Source organism: Daphnia magna, linkage group LG5 (genome assembly GCF_020631705.1).
Source record: "Daphnia magna isolate NIES linkage group LG5, ASM2063170v1.1, whole genome shotgun sequence".
In the NCBI taxonomy this organism is placed as follows: Eukaryota; Metazoa; Arthropoda; class Branchiopoda; order Diplostraca; family Daphniidae; genus Daphnia; species Daphnia magna.
Genome location: NC_059186.1, coordinates 283,924 through 297,251, shown reverse-complemented (window position 1 = coordinate 297,251; position 13,328 = coordinate 283,924). Strand labels below are relative to the sequence as shown.

The 13,328-nt window shown below is 37.9% G+C and overlaps 2 protein-coding genes, 1 long non-coding RNA gene and 4 other non-coding genes across 19 annotated transcripts; 2 read left to right on the top strand and 5 right to left on the bottom strand.

Annotated features, from left to right (window-relative positions):
* Nucleotides 1-15: 15 nt before the first annotated feature.
* Nucleotides 16-930, bottom strand: LOC123472181. Its single transcript, XR_006646474.1, has 3 exons — nucleotides 803-930; nucleotides 230-589; nucleotides 16-157 (listed from the first exon to the last, which is right to left on the bottom strand). It is a non-coding gene; the product is annotated as an uncharacterized LOC123472181 (long non-coding RNA).
* LOC116923829 (lipase member K) lies at nucleotides 502-5,750 on the top strand. 9 transcript variants are annotated; one of them, XM_032930391.2, is made up of 12 exons: nucleotides 502-640; nucleotides 1,701-1,834; nucleotides 3,072-3,309; nucleotides 3,399-3,597; nucleotides 3,661-3,775; nucleotides 3,863-3,948; nucleotides 4,005-4,165; nucleotides 4,237-4,398; nucleotides 4,485-4,569; nucleotides 4,628-4,758; nucleotides 4,830-4,844; nucleotides 4,932-5,750. In XM_032930391.2, exons 3-12 carry the CDS (start codon nucleotides 3,091-3,093, stop codon nucleotides 5,085-5,087), a joined length of 1,329 nt encoding a protein of 442 aa, XP_032786282.2. In that variant the 5' UTR covers nucleotides 502-640; nucleotides 1,701-1,834; nucleotides 3,072-3,090; the 3' UTR covers nucleotides 5,088-5,750. The 9 variants fall into 9 exon arrangements, 8 of the variants coding, with proteins under 8 accessions (XP_032786282.2, XP_045029306.1, XP_045029305.1 ...); XM_045173371.1 differs by lacking the exon at nucleotides 502-640 and adding an exon at nucleotides 702-720; XM_045173370.1 differs by lacking the exon at nucleotides 502-640 and adding an exon at nucleotides 732-763.
* On the bottom strand, nucleotides 1,221-1,304 carry Trnal-cag. Its single transcript has one exon. It is a non-coding gene; the product is annotated as a tRNA-Leu (tRNA).
* On the bottom strand, nucleotides 1,445-1,518 carry Trnai-aau. The gene has a single exon. It is a non-coding gene; the product is annotated as a tRNA-Ile (tRNA).
* On the top strand, nucleotides 5,688-13,055 carry LOC116923822 (lipase member K). 5 transcript variants are annotated; one of them, XM_032930368.2, is made up of 15 exons: nucleotides 5,688-5,902; nucleotides 7,199-7,436; nucleotides 7,519-7,717; nucleotides 7,791-7,905; nucleotides 7,996-8,081; nucleotides 8,142-8,302; nucleotides 8,362-8,523; nucleotides 8,623-8,707; nucleotides 8,766-8,896; nucleotides 8,961-8,975; nucleotides 9,060-11,890; nucleotides 11,948-12,152; nucleotides 12,215-12,335; nucleotides 12,399-12,474; nucleotides 12,759-13,055. In XM_032930368.2, exons 1-11 carry the CDS (start codon nucleotides 5,688-5,690, stop codon nucleotides 9,213-9,215), a joined length of 1,563 nt encoding a protein of 520 aa, XP_032786259.2. In that variant the 3' UTR covers nucleotides 9,216-11,890; nucleotides 11,948-12,152; nucleotides 12,215-12,335; nucleotides 12,399-12,474; nucleotides 12,759-13,055. The 5 variants fall into 5 exon arrangements, with proteins under 5 accessions (XP_032786259.2, XP_032786263.2, XP_032786261.2 ...); XM_032930372.2 differs by lacking the exon at nucleotides 5,688-5,902 and adding an exon at nucleotides 6,385-6,516; XM_032930370.2 differs by lacking the exon at nucleotides 5,688-5,902 and adding an exon at nucleotides 6,567-7,046.
* Nucleotides 9,838-9,911, bottom strand: Trnai-aau. Its single transcript has one exon. It is a non-coding gene; the product is annotated as a tRNA-Ile (tRNA).
* Trnai-aau lies at nucleotides 10,103-10,176 on the bottom strand. The gene has a single exon. It is a non-coding gene; the product is annotated as a tRNA-Ile (tRNA).
* Nucleotides 13,056-13,328: the final 273 nt, after the last annotated feature.

The window sequence follows — 13,328 nt, the reverse complement described above, 5'->3', positions numbered from 1 at the left end:
GGACTACCAGCAACGACTTGGAAGAAAGTCGAATCGCCAACTGAAAAGCGATTCGTGTGCCACTGTGGATACTCTGGACTAAATGCGCATTTCGTTTGAAAGAAACTGCGTAGTTGGAATTTTGTCATCCCCTCCCTCTCTCTTCAGAGAAACGTTCCTGAAACAGATGAGTCAAGAAAAGTGGGTGAGTGGGTGAATTGGGGCGGGAGTGGGAAAGATTGCTGCGTACCTTCGTCGACTTAAAACGACGCATTTTTAGAGATACTTAAATTTACAGGTTCCGTGTAAATGTGTGACGAAAGACAAATGAAACTGGAATACGTTGTTTACCTAAAGTATTCATTTTATTTTTAGCTGCCCCGTGTTGCAATTCAAACACTACGTGACCGTCAAACATCTTGATGCCGGCCATATTGGTCAGTGTAGCTTTCATCATGGCACGGGGAAAAAGATAGTTGCGAAAAATTGAGTTCGACGTGAACCCTTAAAAGTTGGCCAAGGCTCCTCTAAACAATGGGCCAATCACGAGCGATCTGGCGATTCTTTCAAAACAAAAGAAGGAAGACGCTCGCTTTGCACATGGAAGATTCTGGAAAATCAAGAAATGTCGTAAATATGAAGAACTGAGGATAAAATGAAGGTAAATTGATTAAGAACACTAATCTGCTTTGCATGTTGTACATTTAATGTATGCTTTCACAGTGTTTAATGTGAAATCAGGTCAGTGAAATATAGTTAAAGGGATGCAGTGTTACAAGTCATGGTAAGGTAGTCCAGAAGGAATATATTCCACTTTGCCTACCATGATTAATACGATTCTTCCAGGTTAAACGGGGAAGTGATGAGTTGATATGGTTCAATCTAATGATTGTAATCTGCGTCACCAAATGTTACGACTATGGCAGACGATATACTACTGATCCCCTTCCTGTGATGTGTTAAAAAGATCCCGTGTTTTCCGAATGTGGAATGAAATGATGCTTAGTTTGACACTTCGGTTATTGATATTGAATATGCGAGAGATATTGTCTTCTAACTCTAAATACAGTACGCACTAAATGGGAGGGGGAAATTGAGATTCTCTTAAGTTAACAAACCAATTGGTCGATACATTATGACTATCTAACTGATTCGGGTCTCGGGCACAGTTTTCGCAGAGAGTATCTGTCCACGGGAAAAGCAATTCAATTGGAAAGGAAATTAAGCGATGAAAAAGGATTTGTCAGAAGTGGGATTCGAACCCACGCCCAGAGAACTGGACTGCGACCTGAACGCAGCGCCTTAGACCGCTCGGCCATCCTGACATATTTATAAGCATCCAACATTTGAAGAATACAACTTACGACAAACAAACAGTTAAAATGAAGTAATTAGGCATCCGTCTTAAATTTAGTACAATGCGTCACATTTCTCAAGTATTGGAAAAACATCTAGTTAAAAGTAATGGCCCGTAAGAGGATCGAACTCATGACCTCCGCGTTATTAGCACGGCGCTCTAACCAACTGAGCTAACAGGCCGTGGATGTCAATAATAACATAAACAACTAGCGTAACAATAAATTCAAAGAATTCACACAATTAGAACACCTCCGGTTTTATATTTACATTCCACAGAATGGGATACACTCTGCAAATAGTAACTACAATAGAATAGTAACTGAAAATAATAAAACAAAGTTCTTGTGTTTTCGTATGCGTAGATGGTGTTACTCATACATGGCAACCCGCCTTCCACTCCAAGTTAGTTTCTGCTGCTACGTTCGTGATTCGGATCATTTTCTTCAGCCTTGCAAAAGTGACACATCCAGTATAGAACGAGCTCACTTTTCAACAGGTAATATTTGCCTAATTATATTTAAGTTAGTGGGGTAAAATAGATCGGGTGAATCGCCGGAAAAAAATATGCTCATGATTTGCAAGGTAAAATTACATCGTGATTGATGTTAGTAAGAATAAAACTGCTTACCTGGTAAAATGCCTTATTTGACTTGGTCATTTAACGCATGGTGCGAAAAAGAATCCATGGGATTTTTGTGTTCCACAAGGCCATAGTCGCACAATACTTAAACGTAGTGTGAAATAACTGAAATTCTGTATGTCTTCAAGGTTGCATAAGGGGAAAAGTAAGGTGCAAACCTATAAGAAACAAGTCAAAACCATGGCAACCTTCACTTTCTATCAATAAAAAGCGATTCATTGGTTTAAAAAAAAAAGTGTGTCAATCTCTTCCAGCATTTCTACGTTCTAATTTTACGAATGTCAGTTGACAAAGCCATCTCTTCGGAAATCCAAGTGTTTTTACACCACGGCACGTGTTAGATTGAAAAAAAAAAAGTTAGAAAAAGATTTTTCGTGAAGATCAGTTTACAGTAAAAAAGGATTTCTTTTTTTTAAATCGAGGTAAATGAAAATCCCGATGAATGCAAACACTGATTCTAAATGTAAATTAACTTCTAGGCCTTAAGTAAGATAAAATTTTATTGATGTAAGAACATTTTGGGGAAAAAAGTGTAGGCTGTAATCGGAATCGAACCCGAGCACACCCGCGTTATAGGCCACTCTTGAGATATTTTGTGATAGAATTCTTTGATATTATTAATCTTGAAATTTTTTTAACTATGCTGCCACCTCGTTTACTAATTAGTCTTTTGCATAATTTTTATCAGTAATTTTATGGTGATGTTGATCATTGGATTTAATTTTAGTTTTGAATTTGCATACCCTACCCCCTTCCTTAAACTTTTCAGAAAATCGTTGCCCATGAATAATTATCTCTTTATATCCCATTGACATTTCACAATTGATTCCCCTAGGAACACGATGCATAATTTTGTTTTCGCTCCATGGTTTCCTACGACCTTGACAGTTTATTTGTTTCTTACCCTACCTCTTTGTGGAGCATTGCCAGACAAAAGGCTACACGTGAAGAATTTCAGTTGTTTTGGTGGTCCACTTGTCCAATGGAATGCGCAGCACTTAGATCATGGGTTTTAAGTGGGAAACCAATTTCTGTGATGCGTACCAGAAAATAAGCTATAGGATGGAAAGTAACGCATTTTCAATTCTTCTAGGTTATTCTATTTGGCTTAAATGATGTACAAAATTACGAATACTTGTGGCTGCTTCTTGCTGATGATGACGCTGATCTGCAATTACCAATGCAGTGACATATTTGTAAACGAAAGTGCCCGGCCCGAAGAAAATGTACACAAGTGGGGCAGGACTGAAAATTTCATTCCTACGAGAGAAAAGCAGCTCAACGTCCAGGGACGCACGAGGCCGAATCCTAAGGAAGCTTCACTGAACACGGTACGTTGCATCAATTGTTTACCTTTCTCGATCGTTAGATACAATTTTTAAATGACATTTACTGGTAAAAATTTTGTGTAATTTATTAGGTCGAATTAATAAATGGTCGAGGTTACCCGTTTGAAATTCACAGTGTGACATCCAGTGATGGCTACATTCTCGAATTGCATCGCATTCCATACGGTAGACACAAGAAGATGGCGCCCAAGGTCTCAGGACAACCCGTTTTTCTTCAACACGGACTTATGAATAGTGATAATGTCTGGCTACTTCTTCCAGATGCTCTTGGTACCAATTTATATAATATTATGCTAAAGTTCTTTTGAGTATTTTTTCTATTGCGATTCACAGCGTTCACTTTAGCCGACGCAGGATATGACGTTTGGTTGGGTAATGCTCGAGGTAATACGTACTCACGCCGACATGTTAGTCTCGATCCATCACAAGAAGACTATTGGAATTTCTCGTAAGTGAAGTTTAACAAATGGTGCAATATCTGGGATTAAAAGAGCTCGTTAATGATGCGAGTTCATGTGTGTCTTGTTGAAAAAAGGTTCGACGAAATGGGCAACTACGACATTCCAGCCGTCATTAATTTCGTGCTGACAAAGACCGGAAGTGAAAAGATGAGCTACGTTGGTAAACTTACGAATTAACGACATGTTTATGCTTCTTTCCAAACATCTTTCAATTAGGTCACTCAATGGGATGTACCATGTTCTTTATTTGCATGTCGTTACATCCTGAGTTAAATGAGAAGATTGATGTGATGATTGCATTAGCACCTGCAGTTTCAATGGCAAAGTCAACAGCTCCTCTAATGGTTAACCAAGCACCATTTGCTCCACAAATAAAGGTGCTACAAGGCTTTGTCTAGGGTGAAATTATCTAATCTTTTTGATTGATTTCATTGCCTTTTTTTTACAGTATGTTTTTGATTTGATTGGTGTGCGTGCGTATCAACCAGTCGATTCATTTTGGAACAACCTCCGTAAGCGATATTGTGAACCTAATCTTTTCTTGCGTTATTCTCTTTGTCAGAATACCTTATTCTCCTCTTCGGGGGATGAATACCACTCTTTAGATTTGGTAAGTGTTTGTGGAAAAAGTAATGAAATCAGCCAAAACTTAAACGATAGTGTTAAAATTAATTTTATTACACATTTATTTTAAAGAATCTTTTACCAATTATTGATGGTCACAATCCTGCCGGAACATCAGTTAACACTGCTGTTCATTATGCGCAGAACTACATGGCCGGTATGTAATAATACTATTTTATGTGGCAATTTTTAATCGTTAAATCTGTTCTTTGAAGGTCAGACATTTCAACGTTTTGATTTTGGGGTTGAGGAAAATCAATTGCGCTATGGCCAAACAACTCCACCAACTTACGATTTAAGTAAGGTCACATCGGATGTCTTCATTTTCTGGGGGCAAAGCGACAAGGTACTTCATTTGCTCTTAACACAACCCAATACATGTAATCATTCTGATAATGTATTTGTGCTCTGTTGTAGGTGTCTGCTCCTACGGTAACTGAAACACAATTCAACACATTTTCTAAATGTAATTGATAGATGAGTATAAATCATTTCTTCCTAACTGCATCACTTGCGCAGGATATTGCCTGGCTGGAAACCAAACTAGGAAACTTGAGAAATTCCATTATGATTGAAGATCCGCTATGGAATCATTTTTCGTTTCTTTTTTCAGCAGATGCCAAACGGCTAGTCTACGACAAACTGATTCCATTCCTGCCAAAACCTATTTTGTAGTTTCGGATGTGTTTTATAAATTTGTTCAAAGTTTTCATAGGAAAGAAAGTTGGGAAATTTAAACAAATACGCGAGTTTTTATTCTTTAACCATTTAAAAACAAACGATTAGGAAAAGGTGAATAACTTAATTTCGAAAACCAAACAGAATGTTATTATTCATGATGTGATACTTGTCTTCTGATGTTACTGTTCCGGTTATAGACATTGAAATTCAATCTTTTTCTCGTCAATGAACTTCTAGGTTCAACAGAAATCCCTCCCATCGACAACCATATCAAGGACATCTAAGATAAACTGTTTTTGCACCATTTCTTCTCTAATTTATTGGTGTTACCTGCCACCTTTGTCACTACTCCTCTCGTCCTAGTTGTCAATTTAAAAGCTTTTTTGGATTATTGAATCAACAATGAGCTTCTCGTTCTAGGTTCTATCGAATCAACTATGAAGTCGTTTGTAATACTTCACTTCAATTCTTTTTGTGCTGGGCTAGCTATGAGGAAAAGTGTTGTCAGATCCATCAGGGTTTTTTGTGCTACGTAACCTCTTGCATTATGGATGTAACATAACTATTTCTCTTGTTTGTAACGGTTGTAGGAAGATGGTGAATCAGCATAGTTCTATGTATAATTTAGCAAGTGCAATATACAGTCCGCAAATAGTAGATGCTAAACAAGTTGGCGGTCATGGACGATGGCATTACATAGCATACGCTTTCTACTACCAGTTAGTTCGTGCGGCTATGCTCGTGAAATCGGACATCTTTCTTCACGTTCGTCAAAGTGTCAGAATAGAACGAATTCGTCTTTTTATCAGGTAACAATTGCCTAATTCTTATTGTGTTACCAAGTGGGAAGGGAAACAGTTTAGGTAGTTTTTCAGCGGGAATGAAAATTAATGGACCTCATCAGCAAATTTACCTCGTGACGAATGTTAGTTTCTAATTGCCTATCTGATCAACTGCTTTCTTTGACTTGGGAATTTATTGATAAGTGACAAAAAGAAATACGATATTAGCTGTTTCGGCAATCCCTCATCCCATTAAAACTAGGTACAAATAAATCCGTCATAGCGAGAAGAATTTTCTAGACAAATTTCGAGTCTCTAGCTAAAACTTGGGGTTAGAAGGATACAGCTGAAATCACATTGCGAAATAACCAAATTTCTTTTCGTGTTCAAGGTTTCGTACACGGCAGAGTGAATTGTATTTGGTACGAGTCAATTAGGATGGCCACTTTCATTTTCTTTACTTTCTCGCAACAAAAATGCAGCACGTAGGTCATTGAAAAGTGTGTCAATCTCTTCCTACCCTGTAACGCTTCACCAAAGTCAGTTCTCAGAGTCACCTCCTTGGAAATCAAAGTGTTGTACACAACGGCAAGTGTGAAGGGGGGGAAGTTTTCGCGAGTTTTCGTGAAGGCCAGTGTTCGGTATGTCTTCAGTAGATTTATAATGAATAGGGATGAAAGATTTTCGGGCTTTGTCAGCAATTGAACACGAGTCTCGCAGTCGCCTACCATTCGGCCATTAACAACAAATTCTGTGGGAAAATCTGCTGCTGTTGTTTTTCTGGAAATTTTAAAGTTTACTCTTTTCACTTAATTAACTTTAGTGGATTATCTAATTTTTTATTTTATTTCAAAAGTTTATTTTTAATAACACTGATCATTTGCCTTTTATTTTCGCCATTGAATGTGCTTACCCTGCTTCCTTCCTTGAACTCTCCTGAAAAGCATCGGCCTTGAATCTTTTAATCCTTTTGCTCTAAGTTTCATATGGCAAAACAAATTCCTCGAGGAATGCTTTGCATAAATTTTGTTTTCCCCAACCCTTCAGTTCTCATAACCTTGACGGCTGTTTTTTTTTTCCTTCTTACCCTGCCTCATTATGAAGACACGTGTTGTCCACCTAAGGGCTACACATGGTGGTTTCCGTCGACTTTGGTGAACTTAATCGATGGGTAGGAATTGCACACCGACGATATCTTGTTCAAAGTCTGCTAAACGTGCACTTAAGTAACCATTTTGATAGTGATTACTAAATGGTAAACCATATTGATTGTTTATTAACAATAACAAAATGATAGAAAAAAATGCTTTTCATTTTTATTAGGTTATCCGACGTTGCCAAAATGTCGTGTAGAACCATGAATGTTCGTTGCCACTTTTTGTTGATGATGACACTGAACCACGCTCTTCAGTGCAACGACATTTTTGTAAACGAAACTGCACGATCTGTAGAAACTACACGGGTGTTCAACGAGGTCCGGCATGTTTCTCGTGCCTGTGGAAAGCAGTTGATCGTCCACCAACGAATTCGACCTAATCCTAACGAAGCTTCACTAACCACGGTACGTGGCAGCTGGTAACTAATTAGCCTATACATCACGTAACAAATTACTAGTGTAGTATGTTTTGGAAAATATTTTGTAGGCCGAAATAATAGCTGGTAGAGGTTACCCAGTTGAAATTCACAGCGTAACAACCAGTGATGGTTACATTCTCGAGCTTCATCGCATTCCGTATGGTAAAGGCCAGAAGATGGCGTCGACTGCCTCGAGACGACCTGTTTTTCTCCAACACGGAATTTTGACTACCGATAATGTTTGGCTTATTAATCAGAATGGGCTTGGTATGAATTCATTTATCATATGATAATGGTCTTATTGTGTATTTTGGGTTTTGATTCACATTGCATTTCATAGGGTTCGTTTTAGCTGACGCAGGATACGACGTTTGGATGGGAAATGCTCGTGGCAATACGTATTCACGTCGTCATGTTAAGCTTGACCCGTCAAAAGAAGAATATTGGAATTTCTCGTAAGCATGGTTTTATAAATGGCGAAACATCTGTGAGTAAAAAAGTGCATTAATGGAAGATACGGTGTCGTGGGTGTCTCGTTGAAAAAGGTTCGACGAGATGGGCAATTACGACATTCCAGCCGTCATTAATTTCGTGCTGGCAAAGACAGGAAGCCAAAAAATTAGTTACATAGGTAAATTTATGTAACATCAAAATAGCTTAAGTTCTTTTGTTAAAATCATGTACTAATTAGGTCACTCAATGGGATGCACCATGTTCTTCATTTGCATGTCGCTACATCCCGAGTTGAATGAGAAGATTGATGTGATGATTGCATTGGCACCTGCGGTTTCAATGGCAGAATCGACAGCTCCTCTTGCGGTTTACCAAGCACCATTCGCCGAGCAAATAAAGGTACAGCAACGTTAGATTTCGTTCAATTAATTAATGTTTGATTGCTTCAATGTTTACAGTTTGTCTTCGATTTGATCGGTGTACGTGCATATGAACCAGTCGATACATTTTGCAACAATCTTCGCAAGCAATATTGTGGACCTAATCTTTTCTTGCGTTATTCCCTTTGTCGGAATACGATATTCTCCTCTTCGGATGACGAGTATCACGCTTTCGATTTGGTACGTGCTAATAGTTAAACTTTAAGAAATCGGATAAATTGAATGCCAAAAAATTGCTTAAAATCCGGTTGTACGTTTAAATTACTATTTATTTTAAAGAATATTTTGCCAATTATTGATGGCCATAATCCGGCTGGAACTTCAGTTAAAACTGCTGTCCATTACGCACAAAACTACATGACTGGTATGTAAAAATGCCATTTTGTGTGGCACTTATTATCGTTTTGTACATTAAATTTTAGGCCAGACTTTTCAACGGTATGACTTTGGCCATCGCGAAAATCTATTGCGTTATGGCCAAACAACTCCACCAACGTATGATTTGAGCAAAGTAACATGTAACGTCTTTATTTTCTGGGGGCAACGCGATAAGGTGATATACTTCCACTAAGCATAATCAAATACGCCTAATACTTTTTTTTTTTACTCTTTCACAGGTGTCCGCTCCTAAGGTAACTGATATACAATTAAATAAATTTTCAAAATACAAATTGTAGATTAGTTTAAAAAATAATTCTGATGGATGTTCACTACAGGATATTGCCTGGCTGGCAAACAAATTAGGAAACTTAAAAGCATCTATTATGATCGAAGATCCGCTTTGGAATCATCTTTCGTTTCTGTTTTCATCCGATGCCAAGCGACTAGTCTACGACAAACTGATTCCACTCCTTCCACTACCAACTTCGTAGCTTCGGATGCCTTTTAAGAACATTTTTTAAAACCTGGGAAGTTGAGAATTTTTAAAAAGTACGATATCGTGAACTAACTGATCGAGTTTTGAAAAACAAACCATTGGGAAAAGCAGAATAAGCTAATTTCAAAATTTAACTGGATGTGATATTCAAATTGCCTGCTGTCAGAACTGTTCCAATTTCTAACGTTGAAATCAAATATTTGTTGATTTTTTAACCCAAATTCTTTCGCTTTACGAAGAGGAATCCACAACTCCATGCTATGTCTAACGCCATCTGCTGACCGTGTCTCGATAAAAAGGTTTTTTAGTAGTCAATGTCTATGTGCTTTCAAATATCCCCCATCGACAAACATCAAGAGCTACGAAGATCATCAGTCTTAGGTAGTTTTAAAACTCCTTCTGTTGGTAACTTTGGCTCTTCATATTCTTCTGTTATACTATTTAAAATTCGGTTATTAATTTTTGTTTTTTCTATAAGACATTGAAATTCGTGTTCACAGCGGTTTTAATGTATTTGGTTATCTAAGAGCAGTTTGGTACTGGAAGTTGAACAACAAAATTTCCTTTACTGACAAAAGTATTAATAACCTCACACCTCACCAAGTGATGAAAATAGATGGCTCGTAAGAGGATCGAACTCATGACCTCCGCGTTATTAGCACGGCGCTCTAACCAACTGAGCTAACAAGCCGTGTGATCAATTATGCAATCAAAACATAAAATACTGGATTGCTATAAGAATGACATTTCCTGTTGTGGACAAAGAGCATCAACTCATTAGTCAGGCAAAGTGCATTCCTATCAAGTTCATAAAAATAAGAAATTCGGTTTCAATGTGACGTAATTTCGGGTCAGTGTTTCACGGTAGGTAAAATAAATAATTGGCCCGTAAGAGGATCGAACTCATGACCTCCGCGTTATTAGCACGGCGCTCTAACCAACTGAGCTAACAGGCCTATGCGCCAAGGGAATTTTAAAAGAATTTATATTTTATCTAGGTTTTTTAATTTAAAAAATCTGTATGATTCTAATGCGTAAACGAAAATATTATAATGTAGATCCAACGCGCGTTTTTCCCGTTTACGTTTTCCAACGATTCTCTGACACAGGTTTAAAGGATTCCCAAATTAAAAAGTGTAATTGCGCTTGTTATTCCTGGCTTTTGAAAATAATTTGGTATCATGCATCACTTTCCGATCTGTGGATCAGCATGTTGTTAAAAAGCAATAATAGAATCAAAATATACCCATAACTTCATTGTTCGTAACTTGAAAGAGAAACCTACATCATAAAGACAAAAATTACACCGCCCAACGTGGGGCTCGAACCCACGACCCTGAGATTAAGAGTCTCATGCTCTACCGACTGAGCTAGCCAGGCTTATGATCATCATATCGTCTTTACGAATAAGATCTTTTAGATCAACGTCTCGTTCCATTTCTGACAATGGAAATGTTTAATTACTTGTCATTTGAATTTGCTTTCTGCGAGTTTATGGGCTTTGCGATTTCAGGAACGATTGAGAACTGTCTTTGATGAGAAGCATAGTTAAACGATGTATTATGTATCCATTCAAGAATGCTTAAATCAAATGTTTCATTCTTAAATTAATCTGAAAAAACGAATAAAGAAGTTAATGAATTACGTTTTTTTAAATCAAAGGGTAAGCCAATCTAAAAAATTTACTTCATGATACCTTTAAACATCCCTAAAATTAGACTTTCAAAAAGTTAAATATTTAAGTCTCACTATACTCAAAGGCATGTAGATAAAATCGTGACCCACACCATCAAGTTTTTTTTTATAATACATTTTCGATTATACGGAAAACCGTTAGCTGTTATCAGCCTACGGTCTATGTAAGGCTTTGAAAAATACCATTTTGGATAGTGGACAACTCCATTAAAATTCCCGTTTCTTAGGTGCAGCCAGGAAGTTTACATGTCGAAATCTTCGTCTTTCGCTTACATCTCGTTCCTAGAAAAGGAAACATCCAAAAGTAAAAAAAAATACAAATAAAAAAAAGGTTGCGTCACACAACATAAAAAGTTTACTTTTTAAAACGGAATTTTCACCTATGCGGACGTTGTGAGTATGAATTTAAAAGAACATCATCCATGCATCACATAATGTTAAAATTCAAGGGCATCGGAATTTAACTGGTGCGTAGCGACATTTTAAGTGTGACATCATTCATCCTCGAACAGTTTTCGGTTTTCCCAACCGTACCACCGAGCAAGCAACATCTGTTCTAGCTGACTCGATCCGGTTAAACTAGTCGACTGCATGATGGGAAATTGCTGGAGGGTTCTTTGCACTGTGGTTTCACAATCCTTTAATAAATCGTGAAACGTCGCGTTAATTCCGGGTACGACTTGTCGAATCAAATCGCCGATAGTGGCCTTTCTAGATCGATGATTAGCACACGCAGTCGATCATCCCCATCAGTGAAGGCCACGTGCCCGACCTGTTCGCAAGCGAAAATTGAATAGTGCTGACTAATTATCTTTAATCCAATATGAATACATCAGTTGCCAGCGTGACGAACAGATATTTTGCGACAGGGAATCAACATCTTATTGAAAATTCGGATAAAAGAGGATCACAGCTGCTTTAGTCAGATGATGTGACTAGCATTGAAATTCAAGGGGAACTTTGCTACCAGCGGGAGTAATGACCTTGATATTTCTTTTCTTATTTCAATCCAAGTAATCCTTTTTTTTTAAGGGAAAAAACCTATCCCCCGAGCAAGTGGCTTTTGTGCGTGTGTTGGATGACCGTTTTGCTCTTGATGTTGTTCGGTGCGCTTCCTAGACGCCACACAGCACCGCCTCCCTTCCGTATAAAAAGGAGCCACTGCAGTGGTAACAATGTACCATAACTCCTCCAACTGCACATCAGCCAACAGATCAAGATGAGTCGTCCAAGTTTGGTTAGTTTCCATTTTTAATTTTCTTCTTTCAAAGAAACTCTTTAATTTGATTTACAATCTAGGTGTTTATTGGTTTGCTGCTGGTGGTGGTACTAGCTATTTTGACTGTCGAAGCCGAAGAACGTGAAAAACGCTCACCCATTTTGGGCCTCCTTCTCGCTAAAAAGCTTTTGCACGGAGGAGGTAAATTGTCCCATCGTAGAAGTACTTAATCATATGGAAATTAATTATGATTCAACATTTAAGGTCACCATCATTATGGGGGTCATCATCATCGTCGCGGAGGATATGGATATGGTGGTCACGGACACGGCTACGGCGGGTAAGTTTTAAATTTCGCTATAATCACTATGTGGCATTTGAAGTTTTATTGCTACTCACATGTCTAGTATAGCTATAAACAAAGGTCTGGGAGGTGATTTGCACAAAACTAATGTCGGGGAATTTACCTAATCTTAAAAACAAAGTTTTCCACGTCTGGCTTTTTTAGCTGTGAAGCTATTTATCTAACCCTCAAGGCTTTTACTTAAAAAGAAATTATTTCACCCAACCGTTGATCAACGTTTTACTAAAATTCTTGTAATTTCATTTGATTTTGGCAAATAGCCACCACGGACACTATTACGGTTGAGCGGGCCAACCATTTCATCTTGTCCATCAATTTCGATAAAAAGACGAACTGCTGGAACCACACGCATGAATTTGCTTCACATGGACACATGCCTACATCCAACTTGTCCAATTATTTTACTGGTTATTCAAGTTCAAAACGTAATTTCTTCTGTTGACTCTTTTTTTTCTCAAAATGCTACCCTGTGTACCGAGCCTACGATGAGTACTATCATCTATTTATCTTTTGTTATGCGATTGTTTCTGAATTACAAACAAAGACACCTGTCAAAACTCCATGTCTCTGCGTCTATCAATCGCATGACGTTCCCGCCATCTTACGTAAAAAAAAAGAAACGTAAATTCACCTTTACAAGTAGTTTATGTCTTAATAATGAGCTAATATTTTTAAATACCACAGTGTACGAAACGATTGTATAATAGCAGACAAACAAGGTGTGTCTGTACGCACCCCCATCGCCACTGTTACAGTCTGTGCGATAGGGGGGAAATGCAGGTTGTACTTTTTTTATCTCATCGTTCGTCCTCAAAGACCTAGAATACTTT

What these genes read in the sequence shown, in the direction of transcription:
- LOC116923829 (XM_045173368.1), top strand. Translation starts at nt 2,984, where the DNA reads ATGGGTTTTAAGTGGGAAACCAATTTCTGTGATGCGTACCAGAAAATA. An exon ending in GAAGACTATTGGAATTTCTC is followed by an intron (nt 3,776 to 3,862) that starts GTAAGTGAAGTT and finishes TGTTGAAAAAAG; the next exon opens with GTTCGACGAAATGGGCAACT. An exon ending in CATTTGCTCCACAAATAAAG is followed by an intron (nt 4,166 to 4,236) that starts GTGCTACAAGGC and finishes TTTTTTTTACAG; the next exon opens with TATGTTTTTGATTTGATTGG.
- LOC116923822 (XM_032930368.2), top strand. Translation starts at nt 5,688, where the DNA reads ATGGTGAATCAGCATAGTTCTATGTATAATTTAGCAAGTGCAATATAC. An exon ending in ACGAAGCTTCACTAACCACG is followed by an intron (nt 7,437 to 7,518) that starts GTACGTGGCAGC and finishes AATATTTTGTAG; the next exon opens with GCCGAAATAATAGCTGGTAG. An exon ending in AGTATCACGCTTTCGATTTG is followed by an intron (nt 8,524 to 8,622) that starts GTACGTGCTAAT and finishes TTTATTTTAAAG; the next exon opens with AATATTTTGCCAATTATTGA.